The sequence below is a fragment of the Hydractinia symbiolongicarpus genome, chromosome 12, assembly GCF_029227915.1.
Source record: "Hydractinia symbiolongicarpus strain clone_291-10 chromosome 12, HSymV2.1, whole genome shotgun sequence".
NCBI lineage: Eukaryota > Metazoa > Cnidaria > Hydrozoa > Anthoathecata > Hydractiniidae > Hydractinia > Hydractinia symbiolongicarpus.
The window spans coordinates 19,826,294-19,854,079 of NC_079886.1; the positions used below are offsets into that span (position 1 = coordinate 19,826,294).

The 27,786-nt window shown below is 33.5% G+C and overlaps 1 protein-coding gene across 1 annotated transcript; it reads right to left on the bottom strand.

Moving 5' to 3' along the window:
* Nucleotides 1-10,704: 10,704 nt before the first annotated feature.
* LOC130622451 (protein hedgehog-like) lies at nt 10,705-13,564 on the bottom strand. Its single transcript, XM_057437911.1, has 3 exons — nt 13,038-13,564; nt 12,262-12,577; nt 10,705-11,412 (listed from the first exon to the last, which is right to left on the bottom strand). The coding sequence occupies exons 1-3, from the start codon at nt 13,311-13,313 to the stop codon at nt 10,772-10,774; spliced, it is 1,233 nt and encodes a 410-aa protein (XP_057293894.1). The 5' UTR covers nt 13,314-13,564; the 3' UTR covers nt 10,705-10,771.
* Nucleotides 13,565-27,786: the final 14,222 nt, after the last annotated feature.

The following is a 27,786-nucleotide window of genomic DNA, read 5'->3' on the forward strand; positions in this document are numbered from 1 at the left end:
TGGTGGAAATTACCAATGTCTTGATTTCCGTATGTAATGGTTGTTCCACATTACCTTTGCCTCATTCAGTTCTTCTTGTAATAATTCTAGAAAACAAAATCGTATGCACTCGACATGGTATGTGGTACCATCGTCAAAAATGTTTCTATCCTGCAGATCTTTGAAATAACTTATCCACCAATCTATTCTGCTTTTTCTAAGTGACCACATTCTATTCTTTGATTACTAGTGCAGGTTCCAAATATGAAGCTGTTGTTAGAATTTCCCGAACAATATCGCTGTATACCTGCGATGTTAACATTATTCGTCGGAAAAAGACGTCAAAAAACATTTATTTTCAACGCAAAATCAACGACTATTCAACGTCACATGCAACGTCTTTTCAACGCTGAAGTCCCCCTTGGGACCCATCCATTACACCATGTATGCAAAACCCAAAAGATTTCAGCTTGTCGTATTTGTCAACGTGCCATATGAAACTAGGTCCAGGTGTGATATACACTCGTCGTTGCAGGACGTGTTTTCGTCTGCGCTCTACACCATCCGGATCCAATGTTTGTAAAATAAAACAAACTGCCTCACGATCTACAGTAAATCCTCGTTGACGAAGCTTTTGATGCATAAGACGATATCCGAAGCAGCTTCCAGATTGTTGTAGTTCCTGTTCTACAAAACTCAAACTTGTAATCTCATTCAAGTCACTTCTATTCCCTCTTCTAAACAGTCTGTACTTGCGAAGCGGCCGATTTATATAACGCAACGATATGTCCAGCCCACGGTTTGATTCAAGAAAGTGGAGTGTTGCAGCATACGAAACGCCCACATAGAAGTAATGCTCCAATATTTCTTTCTGATCCAGTGAGTTGTTCATGTCTCATAATGATTCAACATTGCATAACCTGCGGGTATCAGAAATTAAACATAAGAGGCACGTGACAAGAATCCCTTTTCCTATTAGAAAAAAATAGAATCTAGGTCAAGTCGACAGTTATAACATGCAGCGACCGTTATACCTTATATGTTAAAATTTCGTCGGTCAAAATTTTTCGTCGATTATGAAATTTCGCTGGTGTAAAGTGACGAAATTTTTCTGTATTTCCGTCACTTTTAACCGACGAAAAGTTTTAACCCCCTTTCAGAAGAAAACAGTTTTTTAGTTTTTTTACTTATATTTGACAAAGCAATTAATCAATAATACAAGTGTTTTCTTCATTTTCAAGACATTCTTCGCTTTTTGCTCCCTCTTCTAGTACCTCAGTACTAGTACTTTTTATTTCAAGGTCAATTTCAAAATCACTCTCGTGAAAGCTTTCGTCGTTATGAATACTCCCAGTGAAATTATATGAGTAGAAGTCGTCAATAAAATATTTCATTGTATTTTGAACCCATCGCTTGGGACATGAAAATGTTAGTTGCAGAGGTATCTCAAGCCCTTCTGAGGGAGTAGGTGATGGCTTGTAGTTTATTGACTTTACATTACCTGTGATTTTTTCATTCTCTTGTTTAATGAAGAAGTAAGTGAAGCGGAAAATTTCTCTCGGGACATGACCAAAGGTTTTCCATCCATCAAAGTATCTTTTTTTTGCTTTTACTGCACAGGCATATGGACATCGCAATTGAACTTGGTTGGTTTCAATTTCAATCTTAACTTTCTCGTTTACTTTCGTATTCGACCAAAGTGTGTCTATAAATATGGTATCCACGTGAAGTAATTGTCGCCTGAAAACTATAAGCAGACATTATAGAAAATTCAATTTGGGTAAAAAATTTCGTCGGTTAAAATTTTTAGTAGGTTATAAAATTTCTTTGGTCAAAACAATTCGTCGGTTATAAAATTTCGCCGGTGAAAAGTGACGAATTTTTTTTTCAAATTTCGTCACTTTTCACAGACGAAATTTTAACCGATAATGTCGAGTCGACAGTTATAACATGCGGCTACAGTTATAACACGCGGCGACAGTTACATTGATATGACTATAGGGAGAAATAAAAGATATTTTAAACATGTCACCTATGGGCCACGGTATCAAAGTAACATTTTGGGGTCAAAATTTGCGGAAATGGAACGCATTTCCTTTCTCTCCTCATCGTGTTTTCGTTGAATCATTTGCTACAAAATTTGTCAACATATTATAGACGTAGTGGAGCTCTGGGAACGAGTTTGAATTAGACCCGGTATGACTGCCTTTGCCGTTTTTTTAATATTACAATATTAGGAAATAACACTAACCTCGCTCTTAGGGATTTTTAATACCTATGGTATGGGGAAGAGATTAAAAACAATACTAATACGGCAAAAAATTTTTTGACAATCTGTTGGTTGGAAAAATTAGACATTTTTCAGAAAAAATGCTTTGCCCTTCAAAATTTTCACCAATTTTTATCAACAAAGATCGAATGATTAGGTACTGCTAAAAATCTCATGGCGAGGAACAAACAAAGTAGAAAATTTCATAATAACATTATCATTTGTTTTAATAGGTGGTGGTATATTTTTTTAATGTCAAGTTCAACTCCTCCTTTTTAATGAGGAAAAACCACCAAGAATCTCTGTTCCAACCAGAGTAGACAGGACTAGATTTGAACGTGTTGTTACCCAGACTAGAACGTGCCGTTGTCCAGTAATACGTGTAAAACAAAGATGTTTAGGTGGCAGACGTGCTGAACAACCTCGTCCCGAGGGCATCTTGTATTTTTTTGACGTCTGGAAAAGCGATACCAGACGTCAAAAAGATACAAGATGTCCTAGAGACGAGGTTGTGTGCTGAAAATTGGTTAAAAATAAAAAATGGCAGTCTGGAAAAATTTTCCAGTTAATTATAAACGTCTGTTATCTTAACCCTTCAGACGCTGTTTTCAAAAAGAATTTAATATACTATTAGGTCTGATTACAGGTCACACGCTGGTTCAACATTGATGTAGCTGGGCATAATGTAAAACATGTCATATATGACAACCTCATTGGACTGTTCAGTCAAATCATGGTCAAATATAAAAACTTAACTAGCTCTGAGTAGGAGGTGGACCTTATAATAGCATAACTTCACACGTATTAAAAAATTGTGAGCGTCTTGAAGTACCAGTAGTGTCGTCCCAAGAGGTTTTGTTCAAGCACGCACTAACATCGTTATAATAGAAAATGCCGTCAAATGTAAACGAACCTTTAGTCGTGGTCTTTAAAATAAAGAAAATCTGACTCCGACAGCACAACAATTCTGGTCTGCATTATATGCATCGACTTGGCGATGCAACAACATTTGTAAGAGACACCCGAAAAAAATATATAAAAAATTTCATACCATGTATACCTGGAGACGTTTAAATCGGTATAATTTTAACTTTCGTTGTGTGGTGCATACCACACAACGAAAGTTAAAATTATACCGATTTAAACGTCTCCAGGAATAATAAGATATAATAAGACACCGATAAGATATCGTATAGTAACGTTCTATATATATTTTTAATAACTGATAGCTAGTTTAATAACTGATATTTTTCCATCAGAGATATTAATAGAATTTGTTATACTTTACTAATTTTCATAACATCTTGCGATCTCACTCACTGTATGTATTCCAACAACAGAAATGAAATTCCAATTTGCAACAAAAAGGTCACATAATACAAAAACAAAACAATAAAAAAAGGCGCCAGACTGGATAGAAAAAGTAAACAATAGAATGGACGCCGGAAGTGTGTATAAGGACCAGTTTCTACTAAAATAGAATAAAAGCTCAAGGAATAACTGAGAAGAATTACGTTCGTATAACTTATGGGGAAACTAAATGGCAATTCTGGGGAATTTGGGGACAAGTAAGCAAGGTAAGAGCCTCGGATTTTTGGGTATGCTGACGTAGATTTGTACTCTCTATACATATAAGTACATAATTTAAAAGTTTCGTCTATATAACTTATGGGGTAAAAAAAATGCAAATTTGGGCAATTTAAAAGGCCTTAAGTCCTAAAAGCCCCATAGGTGACCCAGCTGACCAAGTGATTTCAATTACTACTTGTTAGAGTAGCAGATTTAGGGTATGAAAATTTTTTTAACTTATGGGGTGTAATCACCTGTAGTCAGCCCCCAGGCTACCACTCAACAGGCGTCCTACTTCTGTGGGGTCTCACTCAAAACGTTTTTTTGCTTAAAAAGGGTAAAGAAGTTCAATGGGCGAAGAAAAAGCGTATATAGCGGGCGTCTTACTTATTCGGGGTCCCACTTAACGAGAGTATACTGTATTAGCATTTATAGTTATTTATATAGTTCCATATTTTTTACCTTAGTTTACTGTACTTAACTTTAGTTTACCTGTTTACTCAATTGTACCTGAGTTTACGTAAGTTTACATGAGTTTACGTTTTACTTTATTTTGCCTGAGTTTACTGTAGCCTACATAAGTTTACTTCATTTGAGTTAACATAAACTGAAAAGATTTTGCTTAAGTGTAGCTACTTCAGTTTACTCCAGTTTACTTCAGTTTGCTTGAGTTTACTTGGGTTTCTAATTGTAGCTAAACATATTAAAATCACTTTAGTTTAGTAATAAGTATATGGTTTTTCGTTTATGTTTTGAAGGCAAAAAATTCATGTCAACGTCAACTTTGCCCTTTACAAACATAAAGACTTATTAAAAACGTATTAAAATTTGACCGTGGAAAAATCTATTTTTGTTTCAAGAACGCGTTGAAATTAATAACACCACTCCATCCTCATGCAAAAAATGTTATGGAGTTTTGTTAGCCTGTTACTACTGTTGTGTATTCCGTTCTATATAATTACGCGATTTTTTTTGACGAATAGTCAAGGAGGTATTGAGTTCTTATCATTTTCATAACTCATCGGGCCGTCGGTTTCGAGAAGGGTGGATATAATAATAATAAGTAAATCTTTGGAAGCGTTGTTTTTCATAAATATGTTAGTTTTGTCAACAATATTATTACATTACCTTTTAAAAGCCTCCATGGAAAAATGGTATCAAAGAGAGGAAACCACAACGTTACGATCTCTTTCTGAATTGTCTTTCGCACAGTCGAGTTTCTAAGATTTATTTCCTGTTTCTGGTTGTTTAAGGAATAATAATTTACACACTGCTCCGCTTTTTTGTGCTGTCTGTTTATTCATAAACAGTCAGCAAAAACCTTTACTCGATCTTTTTTGCTTTTTAATGGTTAAGTAAACAAGCGTAAAACGTAGCAGTTAATGTTGTTGGTAAAAAACCCGCCGATGATTTCTCGATTCGAATTGTCCACTTTATACCAGCACTGCAACATATAGTGAAAGATTGATGAACTAATCAGGTTGTCTTCATTAGGGGGCTACGAGAAAATATCTTTATGTCATATAGAAAAGATCTTAAGGCAGCATTATCTGACATCGATATTTAAGACGTTAGCAGCAGCTAACAAAAAGAAAACATTAGTCGTTAATTTAATTGTACACCTTTCAATGTTTTTTCTTTAACATTTTTTATAACTACATTCTTTTTCACATCTACTCGTTTACATCCAAACCTAATTTAAAGACCATATTAAACTGAAATTTTAACCAGGTAAGCAAAATGGAAAAACAGGAAAGGGAACAGGAAAATAGACCAACAGAAACAACTGGACAAATTTATGTTGAATCATTTCCGGTGGCTTGCCACAGTTTAATGCTCATACTCATCATGTAATACTTAGTTTCCTTCCATAACTGTTATGATTCGGCGAGACTTGGACAAAGATTTTAAATTGCAACTACTTACTATGTACGATAAAAACACACATAAAATTCAAACAAGTTCAGAGTGAAGTCGAAATGTGTGACTTTTATAAAAATTTATTCACGTGTCTCTAAAAACGTGTGCATTTCAAACACTGAGGCTAGCAAGCTGAGATGGCGGGTTATTAAGAAACTGCATTTAAGATAAAAAAAAGACTAAGTTTATTTTTTTCAGGAAATATACACTAAAGGGTTAACCAACCAAGCTAAAGCTTTGTTTACAAGGAACTACTTTGTAAATAAAAATTTTAATTTCCTGATAAGTAAGCTTTATTTATGAATCCATCCTTTTTTAGAGATTTGGGCGTTTGTCTAGCTAAAGTTTTTTTATGGACTCTCATTGATAATAGGAACACGTTAAAACGGGCTACGCTATATATAACGAACTTAGATATTAGGATTTTACTGCAGTATATGCTTTCAGAAACATAACTTTGAATGGAGAAACAAAGCTTAAATATAAAGATTTCACCGTTATCGTAAATAAATACTTTTGAAATGCATTATAGTAGTTGTAGTTAGAAAGTAGTCAAAAAATCAAAAATATTCCAGTATTGCAGCGAGGAGCAGGGTGCTTATGATAACGGAGCTAATACATATCATTGAGAAAAGCCATCATCTCCCTAAGCTAAAACAGCGTAAAATCATTATCTCCCTAAATTAAGTAACTAGGTTATCATCAAAACAAATCATTCGGAGGAGAAAGTCGCTAGTAGAGCAATGTATGAATATCAACGACGATTTCAGTATATATTTTAATGAATTTGAAACAACTTTCCAACCTAGATTTTCTCAAAGCTCTGGCACGGGTTCAAGGCCAGTTTTTAGAGAATAACCAACAAGGAAGTCAGAAAAGAAGAGGAAGAAGAAGACATCTTCCAGTATAAAAGAATGGTCGAGAGATATTTTATCGCTGCCTGCTATATCGCACAAAAGTTTACACAAATACATGTCACGCTGTCTGTCGATAATAACTGTAGAGGTGCTATCAAGCACAAATTATGGAGTACAGACTTTTCAAAAAAAAATTTGTCAAAAAATAAGTGAGTCAGCAGCAGTTTGACAGTATTCCAGTATTAGCTTAAACTTTTGATAACTTTCAAAGCCAGTATAAAATTTGAAATGTGCATTATTGTGTTTGAACCTATCCACTGTAAATTTATTTTAATGTAGTTCAATTTTTAAAGAAGCTATTTCTTGAAGCAACGAATTTTCTTTTAGTTCCATATCGATTTTCATGCTTATAACGAGGTCCTCCAATATTTTGATATCCTGCTGAAGTTTTTCTTCAGCACTGATCACAGTCCCTTTTGGTTTTACAGGGGAAGGTAGCTTCTTTAAGCCACAACTGACCATGCTTGTCCTTTTTTTAGTAGGTGTGGGTGCTATAGTTTTTGGCACAATAGTTGGCACATTGTTCACGTATGTTTTTTCTGCTAATATTTGATAGCCAGACTTTTCTTAAGCTTTAATTTTTGGAATAACGCAAAACGACAAATTCTTGTTTCTTTTAGAGTTATTGTAGCAGAGAAGAACACAACATGTGAAACCCCCCACTAGCTCCCGTGTTTGTTCTGGCTGTTTCTCAGGAATTTTCACTGCTTTTAACGCGTTTTGTTGAAAAAACTGTGAACAAACTAAAAGAGATTTCTTCTAAGTTAGTTGGAGATGTACAGCTTTGAAAAAAGCTGTCATCTCGCGTTTGAGAATAAACCTTCAGTAATAAACCTTCAACGCACTGAATACCTTATCGGACAAAAATTTTTTCGGAAAAATTTTTCGTCACCTCCAGTAATTTTCATCACTTTTGTCCAACAAAGTTTTGTCCGATAGGTGTCTTCTCTTTGTGACTCCATTTTGTGTTTACATTTTGGCTACAATTACCACAATGCATTGCGAGATTTCGAAATTGCGGGAACAGTGAAGTGGAACTTTCATGAAAGTAACTTATTTCAACCGCAATTTTTCGCTTTTTTGATATCTGAGACGGCGCGAAGAGGTTGAAGTTGATTAATTAATCGTAGTATTCTTTTATGAATGGATATCAGATAGAAAAAATACCTTTTGTTCTATAAAGGTAAGCCTTAAATGAATTCGTTCGAAAGCTATACAGTGATTAGCTTCAATTGGTTTAAACTTATATCTCACTCTAACGGCAGTCAAGTAAAATTATGATATGCTTCTAAAAAACTAGACAGGAGACACTGGTCAGGGGAAGCGATAACCAAACTATTATTCTTTTAATTTTTAATTGGAAACAAATGAACAAAGTTGTTATAAATGAAAAATTATTGACTTCTCAAATTCAGTCCCCCACAACCTTACCCATCAATAAAAGCCTCAAATTACAGGATTTGCTTTCGTTTGAAGCAAACTTCCTAAACATAACTATTTATTGCAAAAGATACTTGCTCTAAAAAATATCAAAGCCTTTGAAAAATAAGTGTTCTGACAATCAATTATGATATAACCCAGACACAGAGAACAAAAACTCACTTACTCGTAGGTGGGTACTTAGAAATTCTAGATAAACGAGCCAAGAGCTCATTAATTAAAAAAAACTTGTGGAAATTTCAGATTTTAGTATTGCCGTCAGATTTAAAAAAAGAGACAACATGGCCTGGGATCGAGGTTAAGTAAATAAAACTGTCAGGAAGTGTCCCAACATATTTCTGTTCAAAAAAATAAGTTTAACCATAGTCTGACCTTATTCATGTCGTTCGTGTCTAGTTTTTGCAGAAGCTAATTGGAGTTTATTCAATGCGCTGTGGTAGTTTCGATACAAAAGGAATTATAAACACGTTGTCAAGAGAGACATACTAATAAGGGGAAAATGATTTGAATTTCTACTTTCGAATTGCAAAAGATAATTTTTTATATAGTTGTAACTAATCGTCTGTCTAGATTATGACGTTTTGTCTAGAAAAGGATCCTAAAATAATTCTTCAATATCGGTTGCCGGTAATTGGTATAGTTGTAAAGTTGAGTCTGTCATCTTGAATCTGGCGAGTATAGAGTAAAGTTGAGTCTGTCATCTTGAATCTTGCAAAATCGCAAAAAGTTTTGCAAGCAACCTGTTATCGTAAAAAACGCGGCAACTAATACATCTGATCGTTGATAACGAGACAATGACTGACAAAAAGTGACAACGAGTGACAAAGAGTCACAACGAGTGACAATAAGTGACAAAAATCGGCAACAAGTTGCAACGAGTGACAACATGTTACAACAAATGACAACAAGCGGCAACATGTTACATAACAATTGACATGTTACATAACACGTGACAACATGTTACAACAAATGACAACATGTTACAACAAATGACAACAAGTGGACATAGTTTACTAAATGTTGCAAAGGGAAGATTCATAACAAATCAATCAACATAAGGCAGGGGCAAATCTGAACTACAAAAGCCTGGGGCCAAGGTTGTCAAAACTTTTTTTATACTACAATATGAACTGTATCTTCAAGAAAAATTTAATTTCGTTTATTAAAAACATAAGGAATTTCACAATGACTAAATTCTTCGGTGTTTGCAGGTATACATACATATTTCCATAACAAAAACCTGTTTTTGTGTTTGTATTGCTTTACATTTTGAATAGCTCCAAGAAACTCATAAACATTTAGGTACGAAGTCGACTAAAACTACAATCGACGTCTTAAAATCGTTGATATCCGAAGTATATTATCCTAGCTAGCTACAATCTGTCCTTTTATTTGGGAAGAACTCGCGGGGGAGTTATTTTTTGACAAATACTGTATGTTTGTACTAAAGCCCTTCACCTGGATACGCGGCAGGATTTACCTGAACTCGCTCAAACATAAGCATTAAATTCCGCGTCACACAGCTAGTTTCTTCTATCGAAAAGCACGACGTACTTAGCGCTGTGCGGTCGTGCGTAAAAGAAGCACAATGTCAACTGAAAACAGAAATGCGCGTACAAATTAAAATGGGCGGCGATTCAAGCAAATTTAATGGTCGAAATCATGAACTTCATAAATATACACTGCAACGTTCACAGGACTCTGAAAAAAGTCAAAATGAATTTGCCTTTCAAAACGATCACCACGTTCAAAAGCGCTCCTAAATATTGTGCAATATTAAGCACTTGAAGCGTGTACCATGAACCGAATTATGCTTGCTGTCTGTCCGCGAGAAAAACGTCGTCTCGGAAACAAGAAATGCGATATACAAAGGACAGGCGAATCTGTGGATTTATCCACGGGTAGTATGTAATGTGTAGCTACAAATCACTGTTGGGAACCATTTGAAATTTTGAAAAACTAATAAACACAGAAAACATTTTTTTTAATTAAACGCCCTGTCCAAAAGCCATTTACAATAGTTTTTCACCCGTGTCGCAAGGCGCTCCAAAATTAGCTTCTCTTTTGCTACACAAGCTACAACCTGTTTACGCGCTATGGCAACAGCACGTGTACACAGGTCATGAACTTGGTTGAAATATAATTGCATGTAATCATGGTACTTATTTTTAACTTAAAATAAAGTATCTACACCACAAACATGAAATCCAGCGATTGAAAAACAGTACTCTAACGAATCTCTCGCATCTTTTTGATCATAAATCATCACCCGTATATTTTTCTGTCTTACGTACAATTAGTTAAGTATTCTATTTTAACTTCAAATTTTTCTTCCTAGCAAAACTGTGTTGAAACACGTATTTATAATTTTTGTGGTATGTTTTAAACACGCTTTCAAAGCACATGCAAACGGGCGTTTCTTGTCATATGTTATAAATTATGATCTCCCTTGCGGTTAAACGTTTTGAAAATAATATAGCAAAGTAACCAATTTAAGTTTATCTTTCTCATTAGCAATGCTGTATCATGGTCATCGACGCCGTATTTGTTGTCGCCGTCGCCATTAGTTACTGTTAGCGGATTTTTTTGAGACGAGTCAAAACAGAGAGGTGGATTTTGCTGTTTTATTTTTTAGAAGTTTGCAAGAGAATATACACACAGAAATAAATATTACGAATTACATTTTATAGGGAACTATGTACATTTTATTAACAATTGATTTTAACATATGTGGGTACCAATGATATTCTTCACTCTCGGTACCAAATAAATTCGTGGTTGAACTCACATAAATAAATAATGGTTTTATATATTCGTAAATTTTACGCCACGTGTAAAAAGCAGCGTGGGATATTGAATGACTCGGAAAAACAGCGTAACAGGAGGCGTATATATCATTCACAACTACTGTTCCTTCCATTGTTAATGGGGCGTATGCGCCCAAGTCCGTTGTGAGCGATATTTTACTAACATGCGACAAAACAAAGCGTCCTTTTGTATCATCGTATGTATTTAAAGTATGATTGGTATGCACGTCTTTCGCAAAAATTGCTCCGTCTTCCAATGTAAAAACCATATGGCGGGGACTTAGCACTATTTGGTGGCCGTTACTTGTTTCAATCTTGACATAATTTTCTACAACCACGTCATGTTGACGATGCATAATCATACTAACTTCACTGTATTTGACACGTCCGTTATCACCCATAGTAAGCAGCTGATCACCGACTTTGACACTCTTCATCGGTATGATATGATCACGATGCGTGCGGACGTAACTTTTTGCTGGGAAGCATCGGTGACTGCTCTCGCGATTGCCTGGAAAAGGGAAAGAGGTTACTTTGATAACAGCTTCACCCTATCAACAATTACAGTACGTTAATTACCGTTTAATTTAGAAATGTGTGGCACGAATTAAGGAAAGAACAATTGGGACGAATGAATTACACTTAACACATCCTGTGTGGTGAGTAACCAATCTAAAGATGTTCTGAGAAAACAACAACAACTATGCTTAATTATTTACGTGAACACAATTAGGCTCCGCAGATGAATTGGGTAAGTTAGCGAAAAATGTTCTTAAAGCAAAAGAATTAACTCGTAAAATGTATTAAACTTTTGAGCTGTCAACGTGCCAATGTGGAAAAATCCGCATTTGATAATTTTTTCAATTAATTTTCCTTCTGTTCATTATAAACAACCAAATTTCACCTATTTCGTCCCTGTAGCTACTATTTTGTGCATTGTTAGCATGGAGTAGCAATTTTACAGCCATTTTAAGCGTAATATTTCAAAAAAAAAATTGGCAATTAATATAGCCGCTCTGTTGTATTTAGATAAAGTAAACTTAAAACAAAAACATATATGAAAGAACAAACCCCCCTGGATAATTGTCGACTTGTTAATTTCGGCGCACAGTCCGGATAGAACATTTATATATCTTAACAAGATGCGAGTATTTATATCTCATCACTGTAATATGATTTGATTTTTTATTTAATTATAAAGCAATTACGACGATGCATTGATATATATAGTAAACATGGAGTAGCGGACGGACATAAGCATTGATTTCGTACATAGTTTTAATTGAACGAAATTCGTATGCAAATTGTTCAAATTCTTAGCATTAAATTTGAGTATGTGTGGCAATAACTGCTAGCTTACCTGGAGAATCAAGATTCCTTCTACATGACACATGAATGTGATGCTCTCTGATGTGAACAAACTTGAAACCCGCTTTGTAGTAAGCCAAACCAGCAAGTTTTCGATAGTTTTTGATTTTGACGTCTTTATCTAGTACGTCAGCATTTCCAGTCGAGACAAGATCGATGTTAAAGGCTCTTCCTTCTAAGTGAAGGTTATGCTCTGATTTCCCTTTACGAGGTACTGCCATGTAACCTTCTTTGACTTTGAGTCGATACTTCTTATCAAAATATCGCGGCAGACTATTTGCCAACTTTACCAAGGACAACCGACACGGCTAAAAAGGAGATACCGAAATTTGTTGAAAATGGTATGGAGAATAATACTTTATATGCGGCAAAAAATAAATCACCGGTTTCTATTATGTTAGCATTTTTTGTGGTGTCGTATACAACCTTGCACATATACTAAAGCGGTCTAATCAATCAAGGTTGACGTCAATGGCAAAAGTAGGATTGCGTTTTGCTCCTTGGCTGATCAATTTGGATCGGTTCTCCGTGCAAGCCTGTTTTTACGGTGAGTTTACGCCTATTTTACGAAAATATTGACACCTACCGCAAACTTACAAAGTAAGAATGAGAAACTTTTAAACATTATAACTTTTGCAACTGTTTAAGAAACTTTCATTAACAGAAGTGACTCAACCCCATTCCAGGGCCTATAGCGTTTTTTTACATAAAGATGAAGTTATGGGTCCTGGGATCGAGGTTGCAGTAGCTCCACAACATTTGACTTACCTTAATGGCTTTTCTGTTCGGGGATTTATATAAGTCATTATGAAATATGATATCTGTATGGTAGACGGATTCCAACAAAGGATCATCAGGTTTTAAAGCTTTTAAGAACGGTCCACTTGCCAATATACTTTGTTCGTTGACATCAGGTTGACGTTCCAAAACGTTGTATTTATTGTCGAATTTTTTATCAACACCGCGACCCGGTCCACATGTTAAAACTACTTGTGTACAAGTGAGTAAGAATACAGTCTGTCGTACAATAGTGGAATAAACCATATCAGCTTGTTATCTTACATCCAACTTCACATTTGTGGTCCTCCGTTCCTGTTCACTGCTTTGTCACAACTGAACTACCGCGATCTCGATCGAACATTTCATGCACTAATAGCAATTAATTAACAAAAAGCTTAATTGTACTAAAGTTATTTGAAGTATGCAATTAAATATTTTTATTGTCAAAATCGAAACTATAGACTAAGATTCTTTTGAGATTAATATACTGCATTTAACATACAGTGCCGATGTAACCGGCTTCATTCATTCAGACTTTTTAACAATTCATTCTCAAAAGACTTCCATTCAGAACTATGTTTCATTCATAAAGAAGGGCGGCCTAACAAGATCAGTAAGATCTATGCAATGTTATTCGAGTTCATATCGTACGATTTCTGCTTATGTCCAAAACGCTGTTTTTATGTGTTATTTTGCATGTACGTTATATATTTCTATTTTTATTATAACTTATTTTTTTATTACTCAACGGCATGATTTATTTATTAAAACCTGTCTGCAATTTAAAAAGATGAAAAAGGGTAATATTAGTAATCATAATCATCATAATTATCATAGTAATAATGCGATAATTAATGCGATGAGTCAGCACTTGTTTAATTACTAAAATATTGACCCCCTTCTCTCCCCCCTTCTTATATCTACGCAAAACGAAATATCTTTTTTGTTCTTGGCATTATTTCCGCTTCCGGTTTTTTTTGACGTTTAACCTACAAAAATAGTTTGTTGTTTCGCAACCTGTTTCGCTGCCTATACTCTCATAATCAGTCAAAGCATGCCCACTAAACAACACGTAAAACGCACTACCTGCAAAGCACGATGTAGAACAGTTTGTTCGTAAGAAGGAATTAAGACCGTAGAAATAGCCTAAAATACTCCAGATATGAAGAAAATTAATTTTTCGGCCGACTTTAGAAAAGATAAAATAAACAAGTTTTCGCAAAATTTAATTGTTTTATGTAGAGGTAAAAAAACATGCGCACTTATATGCGTGCATTGTTTTTAAGGCGCCCACATGCATTATACATTATACATTTATCTATTATTTATAAAGAACTTGTACAGAATCCTTGCACTAATACAATGCGTCCGTAAGCAGAAACGGACATTTCGCAAGCGTGGCATTGGACCGACACAATACGCAGCATGTTCAACATAAAAGAAAATGTCATGTAAAGGCTGTTTTCCACTTTAAAAAATTTTCCGCTAAACGGAACGGAACGGACTAGAACATACGAGAAAAGAAAATTTTCTGCTGGTAATTTCCAATTCATATTATTGCGCACATTTCAATACTAAAAGTTGGATAATTCTCACGAAGTAAAATAATCTGATTGGCTAACTTATTTTCTACCTGTCGTTTTTGCACAAAACGCGAAGAAAAAGTTAAACTCGATTCTACTTTCCCACTACTTTTCTTGAATTTCCCACTCACGCGTTTTAAAGTTTCTGTCCTTGTTCGTTCCTCGAGAAAAATTTTTTAAAGTGGAAAATAGGCTTAATAATATCCAAAATGATGCAATAATATCAAAGGCTTGCAATTAATTCATTAGATCTGAATAGCAAGGCACATATGTCGTGTTTAGGTTGGATCGTGCCACCAAAACATCTGTCTTCGAAAATAATGAATACATAATGATAATAAGAAAAAAAGATTGAAAATAACACAAGAAATATAACATAATTTTCATATATTATTATACTCTATTATATGTATATGATTTAAACCAAGTGTCGGTAAGTTTTCTCTATATTTTGCTTCCAATTAAATGTTTTTAATTAGGCAAAAACAATCGAGCCATTTATAACATGTTTGACAACCGCTATAGTATTTGTAGTATAGCTAGTACAAGTAATCCGTAAACACAATCCCAGATCTCATTCATGAAATAAAGAAAAAAACAACCCTGGTTGAAATGATGTCATTAATTAATTGATGAGTCATATCTTTTTTATACGTCGAGCTTCAAAATAAGTTGCACATGTAATAGTATGTTATTAAATCTAAAAAGCCCGTAATTGCCGAAAACATTCTTAGATTATTCTAGAAGCGTCCGAAAAATAGCGGAATAGAGCATATAGCAATCGTGGGGGCATATCTTTTAACCCTATATCTCTATTAATAGCCGTATTCCGTCCGTCTGTTTGTGCGCAAGAAATATGTTGTGTTACGTAAACACGAAATATGCGATATATAAAAGACGAGCAAACCACGGGACAGCAACTAGTCTCTATAATAATAGCCGTACTCTGTCTGTCTCTGCGCAAACTGGTACCTAAAGTAGCAAAACACACACAAAATTCAGTATAAAAAGGACGGGTGATCAAGTGGCCACCGATTAGTCTCTTTAATAATAGCTGTCCGCGGAAAAAACTTCGTGTTATGAAAACACGAAATGCGATATGTAAATGATGGGCGACCCCGTGGATTTTTCCACAGCTTGACGACTAGTCTCTATAAAATAAACGTATTCTGTCTGTCTCTTAGCAAAAAAGGACGGGCGAACCCGTGGATTTTTTCAGGGGCCACGGACTAGTATTTTACGATTAAATCTAAGAGAATAAAATCATTAACACAATCGTTTACTGCTGCTGTTTTCTGCCCTGGAGAAAACGTTGCTTTCTCTATTCTATCTATCGTTCACCAATAAATAAATAAATAAGTAAATGGGGGAAATAAATAAGTGCAGGAGGAAAAAAGATTTTAATTGTCGGTATAGTAAGTATTAAAAGAAGCAAAAAATAATCTCTTAACAAAAAACAATTATTTATTTCTTTATTTTAATATGACTATGACTCAGGTAATTTAAGAAGGGCGGAAAATCAGAGGTTTTTTTGTGGAAATCACAACTTAAAGGTGCGATGCCAAATTTCAAATGTAAAGAATTTCTGTATATATCGTGTTATAAAGTAAAAGTAATACTCCTTTCTTAATCGTATTTTAATATATTTATTTTTGATTTTCTAATGTGAACAATTGAAGTTTCTCTATATATGTTACTGACAACATTTTTTAAGATTTGGGAATACTCCAAGATTCTCAGTATGTCGTAATTGAAAGATATTCTGTACACAGACAATAATATTTTTTTTAACTCACAAGTTGCAATCTCTTCGCAATTTTAAGATTAACCCAACACTCTTTGTGCAATTTTAAAATTAACCAAACATCCTTCGTGCAATTTTAAGGCACAGCCCAACACCCACCCATGTAATTTTAAGGTTACTCCAACACCCCATCCAATTTTAAGATTAACACAACACCCTCCATGCAATTTTAAGTGTAGCCCAACACCCCTCATGTAATTTTAAGATTAACACACGCTATGCAATTTTAAGTTTAGCCCAACACCCCCCCCCCATGCAATTTTAAGACCAGTCTAATATGCTACGTGCAATTTTAAGATTAGTACAATACATATACTTTATTGTTGAGTAGAGTGTCCCTTTTTCATTCCTCACATATTTAAAATTTTGTTCTTTATTTTATGCAATGAATGAACAATGATTCAGTGAGAGGTCAACTAAAATATAAGAAGTCGTTGTTGTCTATTTTCAAACAAGGTAACCTAGTGAATATTTCAAAAACGTAGTAGGATATTTTGTTGTACGCCTTATGAGTAAGCTACGGATTTGTGTGTGTCCAGATTTTTCCTCTCTTTTTAATTATGATAAGTGCATCAATTTAGTTTGAGTCACTTGGCTTTTTTTTCTTCCTGAAAATCCGGATTTAGTTATTCGTTCGTTTCTCGTTGTATACACATCTATTAAAAATAATAGAGGGCTATGTCATCATCTTATTTATCCTACGCATTCTTTGAAAGCAAAATATGGCATATAAAAAAAGTAACAATCGTTGCCATCTTGAAAGGATGTTAACAAATTGTTATTACCTAAAATAGGTTTTATTGAAATATGATGTAGCTATACACATCAATTAAAAAAATATTGTCAGCTTGTCACCTGTCGCTTTAAGCTGATTAAGGGTTAGTTATAATTACAATCGCCACGTCACATGGTGATGTATCTACAGTGTCGCCATTTCAAAGAAAACAATGTCATAGTCTGTGTAAAAAGAATAAAAAGTATTACTCGAGGTTTTTGTCTTCATAATGTCGAGTTTGATAGCTAAGGCTGTCCTCGGAATTTTTAAAAACAGAGGGAAAAACGAGAAGAACCCACGTTGAGGTGTTTTTTAGGAAAAAACATAACATATACCCGTTTATGTCCTTCACTAACGCGAAATGGTAACCGCAGTAGCGAGCACACGAAATGTGATGAATGAAGGACCATTGATTACTTTGAAGAAATTAGGAATTATTTGTCTGATTGAAGTTAAATATCATCAAATAGATATAAAGAAATCCTTATAAACAAATATTGGTATCCGAAGAATTGCCCCTTCCCCCCCCCCCCCCCGGTGAATTGCCCCCAGAAAATTGCCCCCTGGAAGATTGCCCCCCGGCGAATTACCCCCCGGAGAATTGCCCTTCAAAAAATTGCCCCCTGGAAGATTACCCCCCCCCCGGCGAATTACCCCTTGGAGAATTGCTCCTCCCCTCAAAAAAGAAAAAAAATTGACATCTGATCTTTAATTTTTGTACACGCCCTAACAGCTGTTTAAGTGGCGATATTGCCTAGTATGCAAATAGGAGATGTTGCTATTGTTTGTGTTTCGATACTTCCACATCTTGGAGGACATCCTGCTCCACCTCGACGAAGACGATATCTTGACAATGACGCCAGAATTTTGCATATCGTAGATGACTACACACCAATCATCGTATCATGGAATACCTACGCAGTACTACTCATAACTTGGCTTTATAATACTTTGTACATTGTATTTAGTTTAGCATTTATACTAATTTTTAAATACGTTTGTTTGTTTGTAACACATTTTCCTTGTATCGTTTTTAAGTGCTATAAAAAATGTGTTATTTCGTTCGAATAATGATTGTCCTTTTAAAAAATATAAGAACAAAATAAGAACAATTCCAGGAACACGTAACAAAAATTATTTTCCTGATTCTTTTAAAAAAAAGTACAAGTCATTTTATTTGGGGGCAATCTTCCAGGGGGCAATTCTCCCAGGCCAATTCACCTAGTACCACAATTATTGTATGGAGGTATGAGAACATAGTAATAAAGGTTAACAAACCCTCATGAAAATCGTTATCTTTATTAACATCTTTATAATTCAATCACAGATAAATTGCAAACGAATAATCTTATTAAAGTTTTCTTCACAAAGAGATATGAGTAGGGAGTAAAAACAAACAGGTATATACAGAAACAAAGAGTAACCAGGATTGATGTGGAGCAAATCTTAAAAATTAGGAGAAGAGATATCTTGGTAGTTTTCGCATCAAAAGAACAGCGAGTTTCTTGTCACAACTATGTCATACTTTACACAATAATGTAATTAATCAAGCCGAAAAAAAAACCTCTTAAAAATCTAATTATTCAAAACAATGGTAAAACAAACAAACAAACAAAGATATATACGTAAGAATTTCTAGAATAACCTTAAAAAACAAAATAACATGAAGTTTTCTTTATTTGAATGAAGGCATAATAAGTCACTTTTTATATGCAGGGGGTTATTCCACAATTTGTTTTTGTTAATTTCAAGTCATTAGTAGATAATACATCACGTTTCTACACCGTCATCTTATACCTAGCTATGCATATATGACTAGGTCTAGAGGTAGCTCATTTATCAAACGATCCGTTAAAATGTTTGAGATAAACTCGTTAACTGTAAGTTATTCATTCCTTATAACAAGTAAACAAATTAAAAACACATTAAGATTTTAGTTATATTTACACCACCACGTGTCCAAACACCAGTCTAATACTAATATTTTCTTCACAACATTTGGAATTTTAAGTTTTTTTTTATAAAGTGTAAACAGCGCTTTAGTTTTTCAATGTAAATGCCAACAAAGAGGTAGAGATAGTGTAGGTAGTGTGTACGGAGGCAAATTTTGATACATTTGCGAAACCAGGATCAAAATAGACTATCTCTACCCTCTTACGTGTACTCCAATCAGCTTATACTTTACTGGATTGTTCAAATCCCAGTTTGTTAAGATCTTTAAATTTATAAGCCGAACTAGTTATTTTAATCGTGTATAATCCAAAGTTTGCGAGTTAGCTAATAAAACATTTAGGTCAGGTCAGAGTAGCCTAGTTGTACACTAGACTCTTCTCAGAGGAGAAAATCAGATAATTTATTCATTAAGAAAAAGTGCCCGACTTGGGTAACTTTCTTGTGTTAAAAGTTTTGCCGAAGTCAACGTTGTTTATTTATTATTTAGAAGATATTTTTGATATTGGTTGCTTGAGAAAATTTCAATAATTGTCTGAATACATTTTTTTTACACAGCGTAACACATATCAGCATGCTTAGGTTTAAGTAGGAGAACATCTTAAGCTAACCATATAGCCAGGCCTTGGTGAACACTTCTGATGTTTCTTTCTTCTTATTATGTCATGAGTATTTTATATAGACGCAGTTTTTTAAAGCTTCATTAAAAGCACTATCTAAGGATGCCTTGTGCAATTATACTCTTAATTTTGTGACTGTTCTTCTAAAGCTAAAAAAGGACTATTTCTATTACACATATAACTTACTAAGTAACGTTTAAACTTTTTAATTTGTTTCTCTGATAAGCATAATGTAAGCATGCTCTAAGCCTGGTTGTGTTTTTGCATTAAACATATCTCAGCCTGGTTTCGACTTTTCACTTGTTTTTAAACAAACATGCAATGTAGAACGATATATTATCTATTTAGCGTTAGTTCATTGGCGACGAATAGACAACAAGATAAAAACAAAGATCTTACACGCTATAGACTGGGGCAAGGTTAGGTTAAGATAAAAAGCAAATCAATTTTCTCAAAAAATTTTGAGGAAAGTGCTGATATTTTTAAAAATCAGGAGTTTCCTTAGGCTTGCAGGGGACTGTTTAACCCCGTTGTTGATGCCAGTGAACGTGGATAGGGTAGTTAATTTTGTCGGAGGCAACACTGTCATAATTCTATGTATGAAAAGCGTTTCTAAATGTATCACAATTTATTCTTAACAAACTATCTCTACCAAATATTTATCGTAACGAATGCTGATGAAAATATTACAGATAAAAAAATTGTAGAATTAACGTTTGCAAATTCCAATTTTTTTTTTCTATCCGGATAATTCGTTATTTTTCTGTTAATTCAGCACAAAATTCACTTTAAACAATAGAATATAAGCAAAACCAAAATTAACAATATTTGAGTTTCAATTTCGCGATGAAAGTACGAGATTTCGCAAAAATGTACGCATTCGTAATTTTTTATTCCAAATTTTGCGCACCTACTTAGGTCCTTTTTGCAAACATAAATTCTTCAATCTTTTTTTTCAATATTTTCAACAAACAATATACAATGCGTCACTGCAATACGCCACAATGAATAGTTAGCTAACTACAAAATACTGTAAGAGAACATAAAACACAAACAGTGGTTAAGAGGGCTTAAAAATGTTATGCATGTATTTTATGTAACAAGTGGATGGTGCTAGAATTTCTAAGATGAGTTTTTAGAGGCAGATGTGTAGTGAAATAGCGAATTTGAGTGTCAACATGATGTTTGGAAGGAGCCTATATAGTGTTATTAACGAGCTTAATATTTTGACTAAATTTCGTCATAAAAAAGTCATAAGGATTTTTCCTACTGGTCACGTATACTGTAATCAAAATAATAATAGATCATTTCCAGCAATCCAGCAAATGAATTAAAAGAAGGTTTTCCCCTCCTCTTTAAGACTTTTTTTTCTTAATTCGTGCTTAATGAATGCCATTCACATACAATGAAGACTATAAATGATTTCTGAATGATTCTTGAAATTTAAAACAGAACCCAATGAGTTTTATTTTAAGGGACAACAAAAATTATGCACTCTTTATCACATACATACCTTTACATATCACATACCTTTAACACATATTGAGGAATTGGCAATTTCAAAAGCCTGACTATTATTGGAGATCTGCCTATTTTAATTTCAAATTTAAGTGGGAGCACATTTGATAGTTTTAAACATTAGGAGCCGTGAGTTTTTACTTTGGAGACTTGTCTTAATAACCTTGTCTATAATTATGTAAATGATTCCATTGAAATACCAGGAACAAAAGGTTAGAAGCAGGTACATTTTTGTAAACGCAAATACACAGCGTTGCTGTTAAATTAAGTTTAGATTATGGGAAGTAAAGTTGCGGCGTAACCATTTTGAACTTACGGGTACTAATATAAAAGACTAGTAGTAGTAACCTTACGAAAAAATACATGGAAATTTGCCCGTTTTATATTATTCCCGCATCGATATTTCGTGCATCGTTGCACTTTTGTCAGCATGAAGTAACAAATTACTTACCTTGGGTCACATAGATAGACAACCGGTATTAACATAGAGATAAGGTGTAAATGTTTGAATTATGCATTCCTATTTTAATTGGTTATTCTAGGTATTTTCTTCCGACGAAATGGTGCGCCTGATCTGTCTCCTAATGCATGACGCAACTGAAATAAGCACGTGTTTAAAGGTACATGACAGTGGTAACGGGGAAATTAAATAATTTAAATATAATTTTACTAGACCTACCAAGAAGAGACAATGTGGAATTTAAATAGTTTGCTTATTGCCAATTTCCGAACACGTAAAATTATCTCTGTCACGTTTCCGAGAGCTATAAAAAAAAAATAACTTATGATGAAAGTTTTTAAATTGACTGGTCGTTCTCAAAATTGTTTACAAGGGTTATAAGTCAAAAACATAAAGCATTCCAAGTATTAAAAGGTCAAGCTGCAAACATGACAGTCAATTTGTTGCAATTACCGGAAAATGCTAACTGCATTCCCAACGTGAGTAGAAAATCGTTCCAAGTTCAAGAGCTAACAGAAATTTTTTTTGGGTACTTGGAATAAAAACGTGAGCCATTGACTAAATATCTTATTTGTTGTGGTATGCTCGTTTTTATAAGAACAAATCATGCATTGATATTTCTTTAGGTCAAAAATTAGAACGATTGGAAAATATTGTAGTGACGCCATAATGTAGAAAAATGTATCTTAGTATGCACAGAAGCGTTTAAAACAACAACAAAAAACACGTTTGTTTGGTTATTTGATAAGGGGCCACATCTATTTTCAAAAAAAATTAACACCAGACATATTTTTCTATATGTCACCTAACGAATCAAACAAACAAATAAAAAAAAGATTTTGATTTTATCACTAGCTTAAACATTGAAAACATAACAGCTCTAACTATTAATTCTATTTATGAACATTGATTACAGCATAAACAACTTCTTATATCCTAGACGAAAAACCTTCTTACACCGAAATTAAACGCCAAGGGAAACTCTTTGGTCCTAATAAAATTTGAAATATTTGAATATAAATATTTGAAATTAATCACCTAATTCAACTTATTTAGTATTCATTAATTCTTAAATATCTCATTCGTGTTATTTTTTGAAAGTTACGTACTACATTACGAATTCAAAAAGTTAAAAGAACGAATAGAAGTTTCTAAAAAGTTGGTTAAATAGTATGAACTGGTAAATAGCCTTAAAATCAGTAAGTCAAGTGAAGATAAAACGGAACCAAATTTTACGAATCCAAATTTTACTGCAAAAGTTGTGGACCAATTTTTTACCCAATAATTTCTGCTAAAATTCACATGAATAAACCAAGCTGATCGAAGCATCCTTAATGCCGTGCAAAAGGTTGTGTGCTTAGTGCCCAAAGTTTCGTGTTTTTTTTTGCGTTTATTTTAAAAAAACTAGCAAAAAGTGTATTCCCTCAAAAAGTAAGGTCAATTGCCGACTGCAGAGGCTTTTTTCTACACAAAAATGTTCCAGAAATGGTCTGTGAGAATTTCGCTGCTATATCAAAAAATCGATAAATTTTAATTTGGACTAAAAAAAAGGATTTTGATGAACTGTGAACGTTTTTTTTCCGCAGAAGTTCACTTTCTTTCCTTTAAATACCAGAAATTTCTTTACAACTTCGATAATACACACATAATTGTAGCTACCCACCTTTTTCATTTACTTTTTATTTCAACTTTGATGTAACTCCTTTTGTGTTTCATTTAAGTCTTCTTTAGGTTTTAATCCTGGGCACTTACTGCAACTCCCCCTCTTCTCCCCTTCCTGAAAAAACAACTGCGTACTATATATGTTTTTATACAATTTTGTCGGTCGACTTTGCCCTGCTTGTATCAATCCTTTTACAGCGATTTGATTATATAGCGTTTTTTTTACACGATAAAATTGAAAACAAGTGAAACGAGGAAGGAGTACATCCGGATTTACGTATCGCTCATAGAACAAAAAGAAGAAGAAGCACTATCTTTTAATAAATCGACGTTCATCAAAATTTAACGAAAAAGAGGAAAACGATTACCACACACTTATTTACTAACTGTCATATGATGATTTCAGGATGTTGTTAAAATTTGATAATCACAAATTTGTGGAGAGAAGATTAATAAGAATTTGAATAAGGGCCAATTTTTCCTCTTTTATATTTAACGTTTGATGTTTGCCCTTATTGTGTAATTGCAGACAAAAAACTTTTATGTTCACGATACTGATAAAAAATCTTGGACGCTAGCTAATCGCCTATGCGCGTTAGTAGGTTTTAGCTTGCAGGAAAAATAGGAAAAAGGGCATAATTTACTGCACATATTTCTCAACTTTTAGGATGCGTTCAACATAAGCATAACTATCAATGCCATTTTATGTGTAAAGAACTTCTTAAGATTCAAAATGCTTTGACAGATATCCAATTATTTCATAAATCACATTGCAAAAATTTACTTTAAAGCTCTCCCTATGATTGGGTTATATTGTCTTGTACTGTCATGAAAAACAAAAAAATTTAAAAAATTTTCCGATAATTAAAGTGCTTCCGAATGTGCAAGTATTAACATTCGAAAGCAGTTTATTTTTCACAAATGAGGTACCTTGGAGACTGTAATGGTTCAGAACTAATTTCTAATTCAGTATAACTAATTTCTCGAGCTAAAAATTTCGCGTCAATTTAGTTTTGCTGATATCCCTTTCTTCAAATATTTCGCGTAGACTTAATTTTGTGAAACTTTTCAAAAACTACGAAAACCGCACAATTTATTCATCGCGAACCAGCCCCTCCTAAAGTTTGCGAATTTTATTTCGACATGACGAAAGAGTAAATCGTAATTGGAAATTCAAACAGCTTTAATATCCCACAAATATGTTCTGTGAAAACGCAGTAAATCAACACCCCCTTCAAAGTATGTCGAATAAAATGACACAGAAACGTCTCGCAGCACATTAGCAACATAAATTATGACTTTTTAGCCTTACGAAATAATTATAAAGAGTATGTATGAGAGGTACTACATTCCTTGACGTTGTGTTTCTCCGTATTTTTAGAGGTAATTGCTACTACCTCTTATTAATCGCTAATGATTTTAAATTAGTTTAAATTATGCTCTGCCTGACAAATTGACGCTCAGGATTATCGTTATGATGGGAAGAGGAAAGAATTTGTTAATTTAAAGATGTTCTTAATCAATCAAAAAAAATTAAAAAATACATTACTGCAGTTGCAAGTGTCAATTAATGAAATAAATTATCACCTAAAATTCTTTCGTAGGCTCTCTCACAAGCAGAACAGAAAATGTCTCTAGATGATGCTTTAATTTATCGATTTTTAAGATATATTTTTGTATAGAAAGTCGATGAGACAGGATTTTTAAGAATGTTAATACAAGTTTGTTGCCACTGTTTCTTCACCATAATGTTGATGGTCATGCAAAAACAAATAAAAAGTGTAAAAACATGTTGTTCAGATTTACAAGAGAGTCATTCGAATACGGAAAAATAAGAGGATAATTAGAAATTTAATCTGTGAAAAATCAAGTTTCTTTTTATCTGTTTTACATACTATTTTTGCTAGTATTAATATTTACGCATTTGAGCGAAAACGTTTGTTGCACACTATAAGAGTATTTAATATGGAATTATTCAAAAATATTCATCTTGATATTTTGCAGTGGAATCTCTCTAAACTTAGAGCTCCTAAGGAGACACCATCGGTGCAAATAAATGTTCAGTTGATAGATATGCCAGCTTCTTGTTTTTGTTTTCCAAAAATATAATTTTAGGCAAAATTTTATCCGATAAAGGTTCTTCACACTATACTTTACGAGAATTTTACATTAAGAGACTGCATCTAGGCATAAAACATTATTCCTAACAAAAAATAAGCTTGTATTAAGGTAAGCTGTCGAATGGGCAGAAAAACATATAAAAAATTATTTAATAATGTGATTATTCGCCTTAGCGAGATTCCGCTGTACATATAAGCAAAAAAATTCGTTGATTTTACGCGAACAAGCATACGTTAAATGTGAGCGCGAAAATGAATCGGGGCAAACAGATTGCGCATAAAGAATGTACGCACAAAAATTTAGGATCAAAGTAAACACTAAGATATGTAAATTACGAAATTTAACATAATTTGGCCTAATAAATTCCAGTCAAGTAAATAAAACAACAGAGTATTTATTTCTACGTTTAACACAACAAGACCTTCTCTCATTTTGACAATCAAATATCCAAGTGTTCTATGGAACTATAATTCTGCTGACGAAGTAAAATAGAATAGATTAAACAGGTTAGCAACGGGTTCAAGATTTTATAATATATAATTTGCATCCTTTTTTATATAATTTAAACTGTCAATCATAGAAAATTTTCGTTCATTTTTGTTTACCCCTTTTCTTGCCAAGTCCTCCTTGTACTCTTAAAAAAGCATCACCATGCAAGATATATATCTAAAAACTTAGTTATACAACTTTATGTTGACGAGAAGCATGATTTAATTAAGGGCAATAATGAAATGTGAAATGATTACGATAGATTCATTATTTTAACCGTTGTAGAAGGCTATCACCTCATCTTTTTAAAGTACAGACCGTTTATATGCATTATTATCATAGTTTTGGTGACACTTGCGGACACATAAACATTCCTTTTTGATTTCGTCGTCTTTAAAAATAAATTTGATGCTTTTTAAGTAATACTTGTATAGCAACAACAACAACAACAACAGCAAGAACAAAAACAACAACATAAATAAATGAACAAATAAAACCTTTTTTATTGCAACGTTCTTGGGTTAGCAGCTAGTTGAGTGTACGGGCATTGCAACATTTTTCCGACCCCAACACCTGCATTTTTCCAAGCGTTTTACACACAGATATTTATTTCAAGAGTCAACAACAAAAGCTCCTATCTTTAGTTCAATGGACTTCAAACGCTGTCAAAATAAAAAAATTGCTGACATAATCCGTGAACAAAAACACTGAATTTTAAAACCTATCCTGAAGAATAGGAAAATTACGCAAAATATTTACTTTCGCAACACCACATTCTTTGCTAAATTCTGCCATCTTTAAAATAAAATAATGGATTTTAATTTATGTTGTTGTTCTTTATGCATGCAGATAAGCGGACAAGACTATACACTTTAAGCTAAAAAATTTTTAACGTAATTTACGTTCAAGATTTAAAGGGAAATCCTGTGAATATGTGAGATATATCAGTGTAAGTGTAAAGCACTTTGAAACTTGGTCCAAAATGTTTTTTAGTCACAATTATTTTAAAAACTATTTATTCTTAAGGTGACTTTCAGGTACATTTTTATTTCAAAGGATAAATATCTGATCGTACAACTCTGCATCTTAGAAATCAGCTATTCTAGCTGCTAAGAAAACTTAGGCTTAGCATGAATAAAAGTTAAGTTTCTGACTCTATTGACTCGTATTATAAGCTCGATAATCGTACGCCTGCAATTTTGTCAGTCCTATCTTTGTGGAAATTGAAACGAGCTGGAAGCATTGTTGATCTCATACAGAGCATATGTATATATTGGTCAATTAATAATTGATTACATTACATGACAACCATCACTTCTTGGCAAAAAAGACATTTTTGACATTTTTTTATCATAATAGCTAGAAAAGACATTTTTTAATTTGCTTAATTCGACTTTAATATGTCAAGGACAAGCATATTTAGAGCAGAGCAGCATGTTTTTTTTGTAATTATCTAGAATCAATGAAAATTCCATTTCTAGCCTAAAATTCATTTGGAATAAAAATTATTTAAAATAAACCAATGGGAGTGGTAAATTACTCCCAAAAAAAGGGATAAAAAATATAATAATAATGAAAAATAAAAGATGAAGAATATGACGAATTTCTTATGTTTCTTAAAAAAAACGACACATTGAGCCTAATGCAAAAATCAGCTCCCTGATTTTTGAATGAATTGAACAGTTTTGTCGATTTATATAAATGTTTCTTACCTCAGTGTTATCTAGGCATGGACAAAGGTTTCTAAAGAACACG